The following is a 13,873-nucleotide window of genomic DNA, read 5'->3' as shown; positions in this document are numbered from 1 at the left end:
TGCTTACAACTTTTCAAAACCCCTTTTCTTTTTTACAGAGATTTACAACTTGCTACCTCAATTATGAAAAATCCGTCTGATTATTTACCTGCTTAAACTTGCGGATTTACAATCCTTTCTTGTTAATCTTTTTTCCTTTTTTTCTTTGTTTTTCAGGGTCACAGAATTGATAGATATTTACTCTAATTTTAAGATGTTATGGTGAATTTACAGAATATGGTGGATTCCATAGTGCTATAATTACACTTTGTGTTTACTTTTCACTTTACTTTTCAATCCTTTTTTTATTTTCCATTTACTTCATGTATTACCTTATATTATTTTTTAACTAGATCTTATTTTATGTACTTATTATTTATCTATTTTTGCTTTTGTCACTTTCTACCACCTCTCTTATCCATTACCTCTCTTTTTTCTATCCGATTTTAATTTTCATTAATACTTTCCTTTCGATCTACTTTTAATTTCTTTAAATTTTCTATTTCCTATTTTTATTTTTATTTCCACATGATCACCATGTTTAACACACACCTTCTACCAACCTCCATTTTCTCTCAATGCTTCCTATTTTTTACAACCTTCTATTAATTTTACTATTACTTATTATCTTTCTTAACATTTCCATATATTATTTATTATGTTCACTGCTTATCTATATATCGTTTATTCTATTTGATATTATCCATTTGATTGGAACAGCTGTTTCGCCAACTCTTCATTTTTCTGCCTCTCTATCGACTTGGCGCTCCATTTATTACTTTCGAGTTTATTTAAAATTACATTATCGATGTTAAAACTATCCGCTCTATCCACCCCGTGTGTATCCACTGGCTGATCGCCTCCTTGAACCCCTACTAAACCATTATCAACTATCAACTGGAATAACTGGTCAAGATCAAATACACTGTAAATGGCAAGTTACCTTTATCCGTAGCGTCGGTGTTACCGTGAATTGCAGAAGATGCTCCCACTGCCACGCCACTACTCGTTGAAGTCCCAATTGGGCCCATTCTACTCTTTGCTGTCGTGTATACTGTGCTTGTCGTTGCTGGCACTGACGGGTTATATCCCTTTGGTCCCCATGACTTTGTTTTCTTATCCACAACCACTCTTCCTTCTGGCACTCTCCCATCCGTAATGCTACTGTCCATACCTACTCTACTATCCGCTCCCATTGCACTAGTGCCACCTATTGTACCTGGTACATTCCCGCTTTCCATGCCACTCATTGGCATATTTCCTGGAGCTATTCCAGGTGCTCCTTGTTCCATTTCTGGTATACTTCCTGGCACATATGGGATGGGTACACTTTCTCCCATCTCTATTGAACTCATCGGCATTAGCATGTATGGCTTATATATCAACTTTCCTTCATTCACATCGTCATCGATGTTATATTCTACTGGCTGCTTATACTTATCCATCACCATATTCCTTTCATATGGTCTACATCCCCTTGATACACTCGACTCCACGTAGTCCTGTTTACACGTGCTTCTAATTCTAAACATTACCTTTAGAAACGTGAGCTTCGTATCGTATTCCTTAGAATTCAATCTACATCAGCATTAATACCTTTTACTACTATTACTACAAGTGTTGGTAGTAGTAACTACCTAACTGGTAGTGGTATAGCTAACTGATAGTAGTGTACTCACAATTACCATTACCACTATTACTACTATCACTAACAACTATCACCAGTAACTAACTGGCCTAATATATACCTCATTGGCAACTCATTCTGCTGTATGTTTGCTATTTCCACTAATATTTGCTTAACCAAATCCACATATTTGTTTCCCAACTTTGAGAACACTTCCTCGAGACCATCATAGAGTACATTTTCACCTGTGCCCTTAGTAGCAATACCATCACCTTCAACGTCACCACCAGCGCTGGTGGTTGACGAATTGGCAAGGATTAAAATCTGTCTGTAGTTGTTGAGTATCCAGTACAGCAGTAGGCTGTCGTACTTAGTTGACCTACTCAAATATCATATTTGCGGCTATGCAACTCTTATCTACCCTATGCCTTCATAGACCAGGTAACTAACTACTATTGTTTTGCCTAAAACTTTACTTTGATAGCAGCCTAGACACTATATCTCCGTACAGCTTTCCCCTACTTGACTCACTTTGACCTGCATTCCTGTTCTCCTCTATCAACAGAATGTACTTGACCAACCATATCATCAACTTAATCAGCAGGTCACTGCTGTCGTTGTTGTTGTACATCTGGTAGCACTTGTTGAGCATGTAGAAACTACACATTTGTTATTACACTTCTTATAGCTGCTGAGCACTAGTAACGATAGTCAACTACTAACACTGGCATGTACTATATAGATGATGGTGTGTATTAGTAACACTAGTCAACTAGCGGTTAACACTAGTAACGGTAGTGTGTATTAGTAACTGTATGCTAATATGCACTAACAAGGTAGTGTAATACGTTGTATATGACTTATCTAGCAGTTCACTTACTTTAAGGTCTGACTGTGATGTCGCGTTATGAACTTTATTATTCCGCTCAGCAGGACGTCGCTGCTCTTGGTGGCCATGGTGCTGGTGCTCTTGCTCGTCGTCGAACTGCTCAGTATTTCTATGATTTCCAGAATCACGTTCGCTATGCTCATATCTGCCTCAGCGCCTTCACTGCTGGTCGTCTCCTCTGCACCACTTGTGGTCGGAGCGTACAGTGTGCAATACCCTATAATCCTCCTGATTATCTCCTCTCTGTCTATTATATAGTCCCTCCTGATGTAGTCCACCAGCTGCGTCACAACTACTTGGTAGTTGTTTTTGTTGATCAGCTTGTACAACAGCTTAATGATCACCTTCTGGATTGTCAAATCGTCTTCCTGCAGCAGCGAAATGATTTTGACCTGGTCATCGAACGACAAATTGACTCCCTTTTCGATCAAAATTGACGCTGAGGCTATCGCCACGTACTGCTCGTTGCACATCCCCGACAGCATTCTACAAAGTATTACACGTGTGTTTGCAGGTGACTAGCACTAGATATTTGTCGGTGTTTAGTATTAGCAGCTCGTTGGTAACTTGTTGCCAGCGATGGTTACAGCATTGTACTAGATAGTAACTAGTCGGTGAAGTGACTGGCCGACACCCACTAACAGATAAGCAGTAACTAGATATGTAGCCAAGTGTCGAGGTGTGCACGTACCTCGTGACAAGTTGTGACGATATGCTCGTCAGAACGCTGTCCAGCTGAATGGTCGACAGCAGCTGTATAAACTGGTACACGAGTGCGTTTGAGATCCCTCTGGCGCTTTTTTCTATCGACTGCACGAACTTGTACAAGGTGCTGTACACGTCCCTGGCATAGCCGCTAACTGAAGTACTTCCAGGGCTACTCTCCTTGCCTCCAGCTTCCCTGTCGCTTTCCTGACCTGCAATGTTAGGTATTGCCTTTCCGTCCTTGTTCAGCAGCGTCAGGAGTTTCAGTATGTTAAGCTGTATGAACGGGCCTTGTATCCTGTGGTAGTTGTAGTCTCTGGAGAGCTTGTTGTCCAGTATCTGCTTCCAGATGTTCACCAGGACGTTTGCGATGGTTACATGGTTTATGTAATTCGGGGAAGTTGCCGCCTTAGAACCATTTTTGTCCGTTTCACTTCCGCTCGACTCCTCGTTGAGGCTGATGTGCAGCTGCAGCAGGTTCAACGTCACGTTCATCACGCTCGGGTCCACATCGCACAGCCCCTTCCTACAGAGAAATATGCACATCACGTCCGACATTCAAATATAAACCCAAACTTACTCTATGGCCGGCCTTGCGTACTCCGTCAGGTACTCTGGGAACAGCTCATACATCCTAGTCATCAGCACTATTGTCTTCTTTCGTATCAGCGCGTTCTCGTGAACCAGACAGTCATTTACCAGCGGCAGCACTATTGGAAGCATTTCCTCGTTTATCAGATAGCAGAGCGAGTTCAGCACCGTCAGCCTGTCCATGAAGTTGGGGCTCTGGAGATCCTAAAGTCCATGGTTAATCGGTGGAATCACAACCGACTTAGTAAAACACTCATATATATGATCACTCAACTACTCCATGAGCACAAACTGTCATAGCAGTGCTCAAATGGTGAATTATCTTTCAAATTCCAACATACACACAACTCGTATCTACTAAACTCTTAGTGCCTACCTTTTGTATTGTGTTAATGAGCAACAGCAACAAATCACTCTTAGACTCCAACATCGTCATACAACACAGGTACCCTATGCATATCACATCAATTCTTTATCTATATTAATCAATAGTATATCACTTCCGTAAAATGAATACACTTATTTACCTGTCGATTTATAGACTAGGTGCTTGTCCTGTGCCATGTTTATAGCGTGAATATAGGCGAATTTGGTGTTGAATCCTAGCATTTCTATGTACAGGCAGCGCAGCAGGTAGTCCTTCAGTTGGTTCTAAGATTCATTTGTGAGCATGAGCGTTCCATTGTTAACGCACTTGTTGCGAACTTATATACACAATTCTGCAAAATGTAGCTAAATTGCCATAAATCTAACCTTTGATACGTTTTTATTCTGAAAATTTAACTTAAGTAGCGATATTTCTCTACTTATGAGCCTTTCTTCTTCCTAATCAATAGTTACTTAATACACGCCGTTACAACCGAATTATCTATCAGATTCATAACCTATTTAACTTCTATTTCTAAAATTTACCTGTTTTGATTTGGAATCGCTGATTGACTGGGTGAACCGGTGAAACTCCCGGGACACATGTGGGATTCCCAAATTCAACATCTTCGCGGTTTTTACCTTTTAATTTTTAAAATACTGTGCAATATTATACATATTAAATTTTTTACCAGATAATTTATTATATATTAATATACATGATTAACAAAACAAACAAATTAAATTAAAATGAAATTACCCACACATTTTTTTGCTGTTGTTTATTCTTTGGCTTAAAAGCTTCAAATTGTCACACACTTTATTCACTTTTTAAGTTTTTAATCTTTAATAATTTCATATTTAATTAATTTTTCAATTTTCTGCACTTTTATGGTAGACAGTGCTGGGCTTTCAACACATTAGTTCTTCCTTTTTCTTCTTACACACTTGACTAAATGTGTCAATTATTGAATATACAAAATAAAAAATTGTTTGAAATGGTTAGATAATGGGTTTTATTTCCAAATTGATCTTATTCTCGTTATTCTACTTTAAATTTATTAATTCCAAGAGCAGTGAGTTGGTTAAGGATATTCCCCTCTGTGGAGAAGGTATTTGCGCCATATAAGTACTATTACATGATTTTCCCCTATTTATATTCTTTTGTTTGATATTTAGTATTTTTTGCGGTTATTATCCAAGTTAGTTGCCACGACTTAACTAGAAAAATCACTCTAATTTGTTTATCACTTGTAATTTATGTTTTAATTACTCATAAATTAGATAATTTATATCTAAATAAGTTAAATTTTTACAGGATTTAAGGGTTTGCTAAATTATAAATTCGGCAGGGATGACGATTATCTCATTACAATCGCTTCTTTTTTGACCAAAAACACTCTAAATTTATACACAGGAAATGTATGAAGGGTTTTATTTATATATTACATAGCTATTATCTATAGATAGCCACTATACAATATGTTTAGATTGCTTTTATAGTTAATGCTTACACATCAACACCCAAATATTTCATAACTAACTTTTTTAATTTTAGGTAATTTACAAAAAAATTGATCTGACAGACTGTATATCCCCTCTCGAAACGCTGAATAGCAAGTGTTTCTCCATTAGATCGGAGAATAATTTGCCAAATATATTATGTGCAACGTAGGCGATATTTGTTGCTGATTTATAATTTTCTGTAGAAATACACTGGAAAGGAATGAATGGATGAACGCCATAGATTCCAGTATGATGTGCCAGCTCACACAAATTGTATCATTTGTTCATTAGATAAATAACTGTTGGTAGATATTAATTACTCTTGACTGGTTGAGTAACACTTAATTAGAGTGCTTCATTTAAATAGATAGTCTTCTAATAATATTTTAGAAATCCAAGCTACCTTTGATCCCTGGGGAAGAAACTCTTGAAGACCTTGAGGAGGAAGAACCGAAAGGAGTGAATCTGTTCATGTATCTATTAGTCTATTAGTCTTACTTTCTGTCAGCTATATTACATACTGTCGCCAATGTATTATTCAGACACGATGGGCCTTCTGGTAGACCTGAGATCTATATTAACGGGAAAACCACAAAGGAACTAGAAGAACAACGAGAGGTACTAAACGCTATCATTAATATTAATATAGGCTGAGTCGTTGAAAAAGACCACCTTTAACCCAGTTGAAGGTAATTTGTATCATCAAAACCTATTTAAACTATCAGCAACTCTAGTAACATCTTTAACACCTCTTCAGATGTGAACAACCTCTTTGCCAACGCCGCTGTCAATCTTGATATGGACAATGCTTCTCCCATTCTAGCCGATGAGGAGGCTTTGAGTGAAGCTAGGGCCGAGGCAGGACTTACGTCTCAAATACCCGCGCACGGATACTACCACTATCAGCATATATAACTCCCCCATGTCCTTCGACTGACTAACTTTTAAAGCCCAATAAACATGTTTTTAAATTACCGTGGTTATTGGGTAAGATAGTACTAGTTACATGGGGTTTTTCTTTAAAATGTGTAATATAGATAACTATCATTTATTAAAGTATTAGTAAATTTATTATATATAAACATTTTACAAACTCAACCAATCGTACTGCAACACAAAACAACTCAAACGAACGACTCAAAAACTCGAAATCGCCTTTAACACTGCCAATTATACTACTACCACTACTAGTATTGCCAATCAGCAATCAACAACAGGCAAATAACAGCCGACCGTCGTATAACAACAGTACGACAACCGTAATACAACATGACCAGCATTTATTTATACGTACAAAGAACATCCACCTACAGTGCAAGAAGATGTGTTAAAGTCACAGTTTCGTGCGAGTTCAAGTGCCCCGAACTAGCCAAATACAGATACAAGTGTTTAAGGCACAAGGTGACGCGTTTGGAAGCAGTCTATTTTAATAGGATCGGAGGTATAAAGTTAAGGCTGAAGCGGAACAACGGGGGTCGTAGCAGCAACAGGGTAATTCAGATCCTGCTCTATGAGGAATCAATACAGTACAGAAAAACCCAGACCGATATATGCGTCTACTTTTACGGCTGCGATCCTCGACCACTGATTATCTGCTTCTGCGGGTGCTGGTACCGCCCGAAAAGCAAGGACGCGTACTGCGAGCAGTGGGAATGCGTGCCCGAGTTTCAGGGCATGGGCAAGTGCGTTTGCCTACCCGGATCCCGTGTAGGCACTACGTGCAAGACCCACGAGAAACTACTCTGCGAGCTAACAAAAGTGGTCGGTTTTTTGAACACCGTCGACCTGTTCCAGCACCCCAAAGGCACGGCAGGGGGGGAGGCCGGCCAAACCACGTGCCAACCCTGCGAACCAGGTGCAGCGGGCGCTACTGCCACCTGCCAGGCCCCTACCAGTGGCCAAACCGCCGGGAAGTGCACCTACACCGTACACAAGTTCGATGGCAAGCCCATCAGAGTTCAGGTCACCTGCCAGGACGTCCAGGGCACACAGCCGTCCGAATCAACCGCGCAGACGTGCACCCAAACCCCTGGTTCTGGGTGCTACAGGAAGCTTACACACAAGCCGGCCGGGTTGGGAAACGGGTCTGGCGACGTTGGAGATACTGCTAACGGGAACGGGTTCCGGCTGGGCGACGTCGTCTACCGCGGGAACGGGTGCACCCCCGAAAAATGCTCCATCAAGTACTATGGGAACTGTTCAGACTCGGTGGGCAACGGGAACATCAGCGACGACCATAAGTGGTCACCCCTACTGCAGGTAACCGTGTACTACTACAACGAGGACAAGGGGCACTGCGATCCCCTGCTCGTCGAACTGGAGTTTGCCAAGGTGGCGGCTAACGGGCTACAGAACGGCGCCAACGATAACAAGGAGTACTACCGCCTAAAAACGCGCAACGGGTCTGGCGGAAAGTTGGAGTGGGCGAAGGTGGACAATGGCTCTAAACTCGGTCTAGCGAAGCCGGGGTGCCTGACCCGGTACTTGGACGGTATACGCTACTGCCTCAAAAAGGTGGTGCGCATTCAGCTCCAGTGCAAGGGCACGAACGGGGGCCAGGGGTACGCGCTGGAGGGCCGTAACGCCAAAAACGGACAGGGCCAGTTCTCGAAGATCAACGGCGTCTCCCAGAACGGGGAGGTCAAGGTCCAGGTCTGCGAGTGCCCCAAACTAACCGGATACAAGTGCTACCAGCACAAGCTAGGGGACGCGTTGAACGGCAAACACCACCTCGTAGCGGGACTGGCGTTCACGCTCCCGGGCAAGAACGGCGGTGCGGGCGCAAACGGGGGTACAAACGGGGTGGTGGAGATACCGGTCTGCGTCGTGGGCCAGGGTGAGGCCGAGTGCCCCCCCGGTGCTACTGAGGGCCTATGTACAACCACCGCGCCCGCCGCTCCCGAACCCACCGCCAGTTGTTCAGCCGTAACAGGCGCGCCCACCACCGGCACACAAATACCGCCTGTCCACTACAACCAGTGCATGGGCGACGTGTACGTGTATTTTTACGCCGGTGCAAGTGCGAGCGGTTCGGAGACGGGCACCACCACCGATACGGTCCCGCTCATGCTGCGATATAACGGGCAGTTTTACAGGCCGTGCGACCGCGACCAGTACTTTACGAAATGGGTCCCTGTAACGGCGTTGTGCAAACTGGCAGGTGAGTGCAAGGGCGGGTGCGCGTGCTGTCCGGGCGTACGGGCAGCCGCCCCTGGCACTAGTTGTGGCACCCCTGTAGGGAGTGGAGACGGCGCCGACTGCCCCCCGGAGTGCCCGTGCTGCTCCAAACTCGCCAACGAACTGGACGGGGTGAACGAGGCGCTGAACCGGGTCGACCTGGACCCCGAGAAGGCCAGCAAGGCCGGTTCGGGCGGCAGTTCAGGCGCGGGCACCGGGTACGGGCTCCCCGAGAGCAACGGGGGCAACGGGGGCCATAAACTGGCCGAAACGGTGGGCAACAACAGGGTGTGCCTGACCAAGCAGGAACCCACGGGCGCCGACGCCAAGAAAGCCTACGTGAAGGTCGTGCACAGGACGAAGAACGGGTTCCGGATCGGCCAGCTGATGTACTGCGGGAAGGAGATCACGCAGGACGGGGTTAACCTGGGTTTTTTGAAGAACGGCCAGTGTGACGGGCCCGCCCTGAGCAACGGCCAGACCTGTTCCGCCAGCGCCCCCGCATCGGCTGAACCGGGTAACGACACGATCGAGGTCGCTAAAGGCACCGGTGGACGCAACGGCAACGGGAACCACAAGGGCCTGGCCAAAACGTGCGGGTGGAACACGGTGGTCGCCTATTACTCGTGCTCCGACCAGTGCTACAGGTTGCCGCAGCTGATCGTGCTGCTCAGGACGGACAACCCAGTGAACAGCGCGCCCGTTAAGTCCAGTAACGGCAAAAAATACGGGTACTACGTGCTCTCGAGCGCGAACGGTGCTGCAGGTGGCGGTGGCGGTGGGTCGGGAAGTACGGGGTACGCGTACCAGTGGCGTCTGCTAAACCGCCCGAAACCCCCGTAAAACTGGACGACAAAACCGATTTCTCGCTCCTGAACGCCGCCGTGATATTGACGGAATGGACTAAAGACAAGAGCGGCGGGAAGTACTGCGACGAACAGATCAAAAAGGCTGTCGAGAGCGCCATCAAATCACAATCTGAGTTAAAATCGCCCGGCCACTCTGGTGACGTTAACCGGCTCACCGGCAAAACGATTACGGTGACCGAGGAACCAGGTGAGGGGGCCGGCGCCGGGACCCACCAGTGTCTTGACGGTACGGGGTTCAGGGTCATGACCCACGATCTGACCCCGTTTGTCAAGCTTAATGGGCCTTTTAAGGACAAGCTTAACGGGGTGACCCTGATAACGGGACTAAAGTTCGTGATACCCGATTCCGGCGAAACTGGCTCCTACAAGTCAGTCAAGCTGTGTCCCAACGGTGACGATACCAGCTGCTCGAACGAGGAGCGCCACTACTACATAAACGGCAACACCAAGATACACGTGTTTTTTTACGGTTCAGATCCGCGACCATTGATACTGTGCTGCAACGGTGTCACTTACAAACCCCAAAAGCGATCCGATCCATTGGATGTCAAACAGGTTTTTATTTATTACGATAAGTGGTTTAAGGATTCCAGTATTGATAAGTGCCGGTGCAATGGGCCCGATCCAGGAGCCACCGGCGGAAAAAACGCCCTCCTCCAGGCACTAGTCACGGTAGTCGGTTTTTTGAACCCCGTGCAGCTTAACCCGAGGCAGATACCCAAAGATGCGTGCCAGCAGATGACCAAGGAGCCTCCCCAAAGCCCTCCTGGTAACAATACTACCTACGAACTGCACGAGTTCACTTCCAGCATTAAAATCAAGATGAAAATCGAGCGAAAAACCGTAGATTGCTATGGACAATACACCTACGAGCCGGCCGGGGTGAACGGCACCGGCACCGGAAACGGATTCAGGCTGGGTGACGTAATGTACACGAGTATAACCCGTACCAACCAGCCTAACAAGCTGAACTATTATAATAATGGTAAGAATATCAGCACAGAGAACAAGTGGAACCCTTTGATGAAAGTGGTTGTTTACTACTACAACCAGGACAGAGATTACAGGGAGCCCCTGCTCGTCATTTTGGAGTTTAAGAACGGGGTACCTAAGGGCAGCGAGATCAAGGAGCACTACAAGCTGAAGGAACCTGGACAAGTTAAAGTCGAGTGGGAGAAGGAAACACGAGAGGCCGGAGAACTCTCCAGCCAAGATACACTGATACAGTATTTGCATAGGCTGAGGTACCAATTCAAAAAGGTAGTCAAGTTGGAGGTGTGGCATAACAAGGCCGATTGCTACAAGCTGAAGGGCAGGGACGGAAAAAACGGCTACCTTGGGAGCGATTTTCAAGCGCTAGACGACAAACAAATAGAGGTCAAGGAGGAGCAGCCGTGCCCGCTCCCGAACGGAACAGGCTACAAGTGCTTTAAACACGACATGACCAGTTTAGGAGCTGAAATGCTTCATCAAATCGGCGGAGTCAGGTTTTACACGCGCTCTGCATATAATACATCGGAGGTCGAGCTGAAACTTCACAACGGGAAGCCCATTTCAGGTCCAATTTACGAGATATACTACAACAGCTGTATGGGTGATATTTACGTCTACTTTTACGACAAGGACCCGCGACCACTGTTACTGTGCTACAACAGAGAAGCCTACCATGCCAACAATATGGATGACTATGACAACCAAAAGTGGCACAAGGACGCGGCGGCTGGCAAGTGCGATTGCCCAAAACCGCCGAACGGGAATTCTGAAGCGCTCCTAAAGGCGCTGGTCCGGGTCAGTAACTTTCTTAACCCAGTGAAAATTAAATCAGTTTATGATGATAGCAACACATATAGCATACATTGGTTTAACATGCAACCGATAAAGATCACGGTAAAAACTCAAAAGGCCGATGAATCGTTCTGTTATCTCCAGTACACGCACACGCACTACGGAATTTACAGCGATGGCTCCGGGTTCCGCCTTGGCGATATCCAGTACGAAGGGAAGTGTATCACGGAAAACAGCAATACAAAAACCCTCAATGGAAACAAGTGCATTTCAGCCTCCGATGTCAACAACGACGACACTACACCCAAGACCTATAAAAGCGCATCCCAGGTCGTCGTGTTCTACTACAAACACGATCACAAACTCTTTAGCCCCGTTCTGGTCGCCCTGTGCGAAAAAAGTGACACGAGCGTAACGTGTAAACAGTACTACGTTTTGAAGGACCGTGATAAGAAAGTATACGAGAAAGGGAAAAAAACGCTTGACCTGTCAAACAAGGATAAACTGGGCGAAGAACTGGATAGAGCACTGTTTAACAATAGCAAGAAACTGCAAATCGTGCTGAGCACAAGACCGGTGCCGACCGAGTACAAGCCGGACCCGGATAGCGCGAAGGGATATAGCTCGGACCAAAAGGCCCTGGAAGATGAGCTCAAGAAAAGACGCTCTGAAAAGGCCAAACTGCTCAAAGAGGTGGCCAAAGAAGCGGATGAACTCGAAAAAACCTCTAAGACAACAGCCACCAACGCCCTTACAGCGGGCAAGCCCCTCGCCACTAGGGACTCGTTGATGCACCATGTGACCGGGTCGACCACCTACAAAGCACAGCTGTCGAACGGGGCGTCCGAACCCCCGTCCGGACCCACCACCACCCAGATCCCAGTGGAGGAAGTGCACTGTCCGGGCCTGCAACCAGGGGGGTACCGCTGTTTCAAACATGAGCTCGTCAGCGCCAAAGAGATGGAATACAATGACACGTACCTGTACATACTATTACATTCAACTGGTTGCTACAAGTTCTACTATACTTAGTCGTCATCTGTGATGTAAGAGTCACTCATCTGGAACGACTTAGTGTCCAGCTGGTACTGCTTTATGAACCCTCCTAGTGGGACGATCTCGTAGTACATTTTCAGGCTCACGTCCCTGCTCCTTAGACTCCTTCCGTAGTCGTACAGGAAGTATTTACTCATGAGGTTCGTTGGCTTCAGTAACGCTTCTTCCGAGCTCTTGATTATCCTGTCGTAAATCACGACTTCGTTTCTAAAGTGGCGGTTGTTTTCGTAGTTTGCCGTCACGTACAGGAAGAGCACATGTGTGCTCCAGTCGAACGCTCCTCTTAGATCATAGCTTAGTTTTAGTTCCAAAAGTGCCCTGTCGACCTATGTTATCGTTAATTATGCTCAGAGTTTCTAATCATCAGTTCATTGTCGACACACAGTTCTCCCATTTAGTACTTACATAATAGCGTATCTGACCTAATTCCTAATACTAACACACAACTGCTCACTCATCTGTGAGTACCTATTTATCTAAGTACACAAATAAAAGTTACACCTATGCTTTTCAAAATAATAAAAAGTAAATGTACTGAAATCAGTGACAACTATCTAATTGTTAGTGGCCAAACCCTTTCACATAGACATATCCATGTTTTAATATTACCTTTGACTTGTCCAGTATCAATTCGTGGGTCTTCACGTAGTCCACGGCTCCCGTCATTTGGTTTTGCGATCTCAGACCCAGGCCGGTGAAATAATTTAAAAATAGCGCCACCAGCGCGACCATTGCTCCTGCGTGGACCACTGCGTAACATCTCGAGAAGATGTTAATCATATTTGCCATTTGTTCTTAGAAATGCTCCAGTGTTAGTTCCTAGCACCTCAATCAACACCAATTAGTGACAATTAACTATTTTCGGCGATATTTCTTGATATTCTATTCATCACAGTCTTTTAATATTGTTGGATAGTGGAAGGTTTACAACTTCTTTGTTTATAACTGCAAATGATGTACTTGGTGTGTGGCAAGTTCTAAATAACGAATTTTTTTCAATTTAACCTCAATTTTACTTTATACTTTTACTTTTTTATTACATTCATTTGTAAATTATTATTTATTAAATTTAACAGCAGTTTATTCTAAGTTTTACTTGGATTGTACTATTTCAATCACTTGATACTTTCCAACCAATATACACTCTCAAATAGCTAATATATATTACTAATATACAATGTAAGTCACTCCTTTTATTTATCCATATTTATTTTAGTAATAATTTGTGCCCATATTAATTAACTTTTTGTTATCCTGGAGCAAATACTTGTTATTATTTGGTTCGGTAATGTTATTTATTTTACTTGACTTCTAAGTCTACTC

General features: G+C 44.6%; 4 protein-coding genes across 4 annotated transcripts; 2 read left to right on the top strand and 2 right to left on the bottom strand.

Annotated features, from left to right (window-relative positions):
* Window positions 1–678: 678 nt before the first annotated feature.
* Window positions 679–4,784, bottom strand: TOT_040000792 (uncharacterized protein; the record flags this gene model as incomplete). Its single annotated transcript, XM_009694431.1, has 12 exons — window positions 679–851; window positions 923–1,557; window positions 1,728–1,985; window positions 2,083–2,265; window positions 2,487–2,934; window positions 3,134–3,355; window positions 3,413–3,726; window positions 3,781–3,995; window positions 4,168–4,241; window positions 4,319–4,442; window positions 4,545–4,616; window positions 4,704–4,784. The coding sequence occupies 12 exons, from the start codon at window positions 4,782–4,784 to the stop codon at window positions 679–681; spliced, it is 2,799 nt and encodes a 932-aa protein (XP_009692726.1).
* Window positions 4,785–5,166: 382 nt separating this feature from the next.
* On the top strand, window positions 5,167–6,578 carry TOT_040000791 (conserved hypothetical protein; the record flags this gene model as incomplete). Its single annotated transcript, XM_009694430.1, has 8 exons — window positions 5,167–5,269; window positions 5,476–5,579; window positions 5,716–5,828; window positions 5,867–5,936; window positions 6,054–6,136; window positions 6,206–6,281; window positions 6,313–6,352; window positions 6,421–6,578. 8 exons carry the CDS (start codon window positions 5,167–5,169, stop codon window positions 6,576–6,578), a joined length of 747 nt encoding a protein of 248 aa, XP_009692725.1.
* Window positions 6,579–6,687: 109 nt separating this feature from the next.
* TOT_040000790 (hypothetical protein) lies at window positions 6,688–12,526 on the top strand (the record flags this gene model as incomplete). Its single annotated transcript, XM_009694429.1, is given in 4 exon segments — window positions 6,688–6,719; window positions 6,727–6,989; window positions 6,997–9,571; window positions 9,607–12,526. Coding segments are annotated over 4 exon segments (5,790 nt in total).
* TOT_040000789 (signal peptidase) lies at window positions 12,523–13,339 on the bottom strand (the record flags this gene model as incomplete). The annotated part of the gene is made up of 2 exons (XM_009694428.1): window positions 12,523–12,876; window positions 13,160–13,339. 2 exons carry the CDS (start codon window positions 13,337–13,339, stop codon window positions 12,523–12,525), a joined length of 534 nt encoding a protein of 177 aa, XP_009692723.1.
* Window positions 13,340–13,873: the final 534 nt, after the last annotated feature.

Source organism: Theileria orientalis, chromosome 4 (genome assembly GCF_000740895.1).
Source record: "Theileria orientalis strain Shintoku DNA, chromosome 4, complete genome".
Classification (NCBI taxonomy): domain Eukaryota; phylum Apicomplexa; class Aconoidasida; order Piroplasmida; family Theileriidae; genus Theileria; species Theileria orientalis.
Note: the sequence above shows the minus strand (reverse complement) of the source record. Positions and strands in the feature narration are given on the sequence as shown.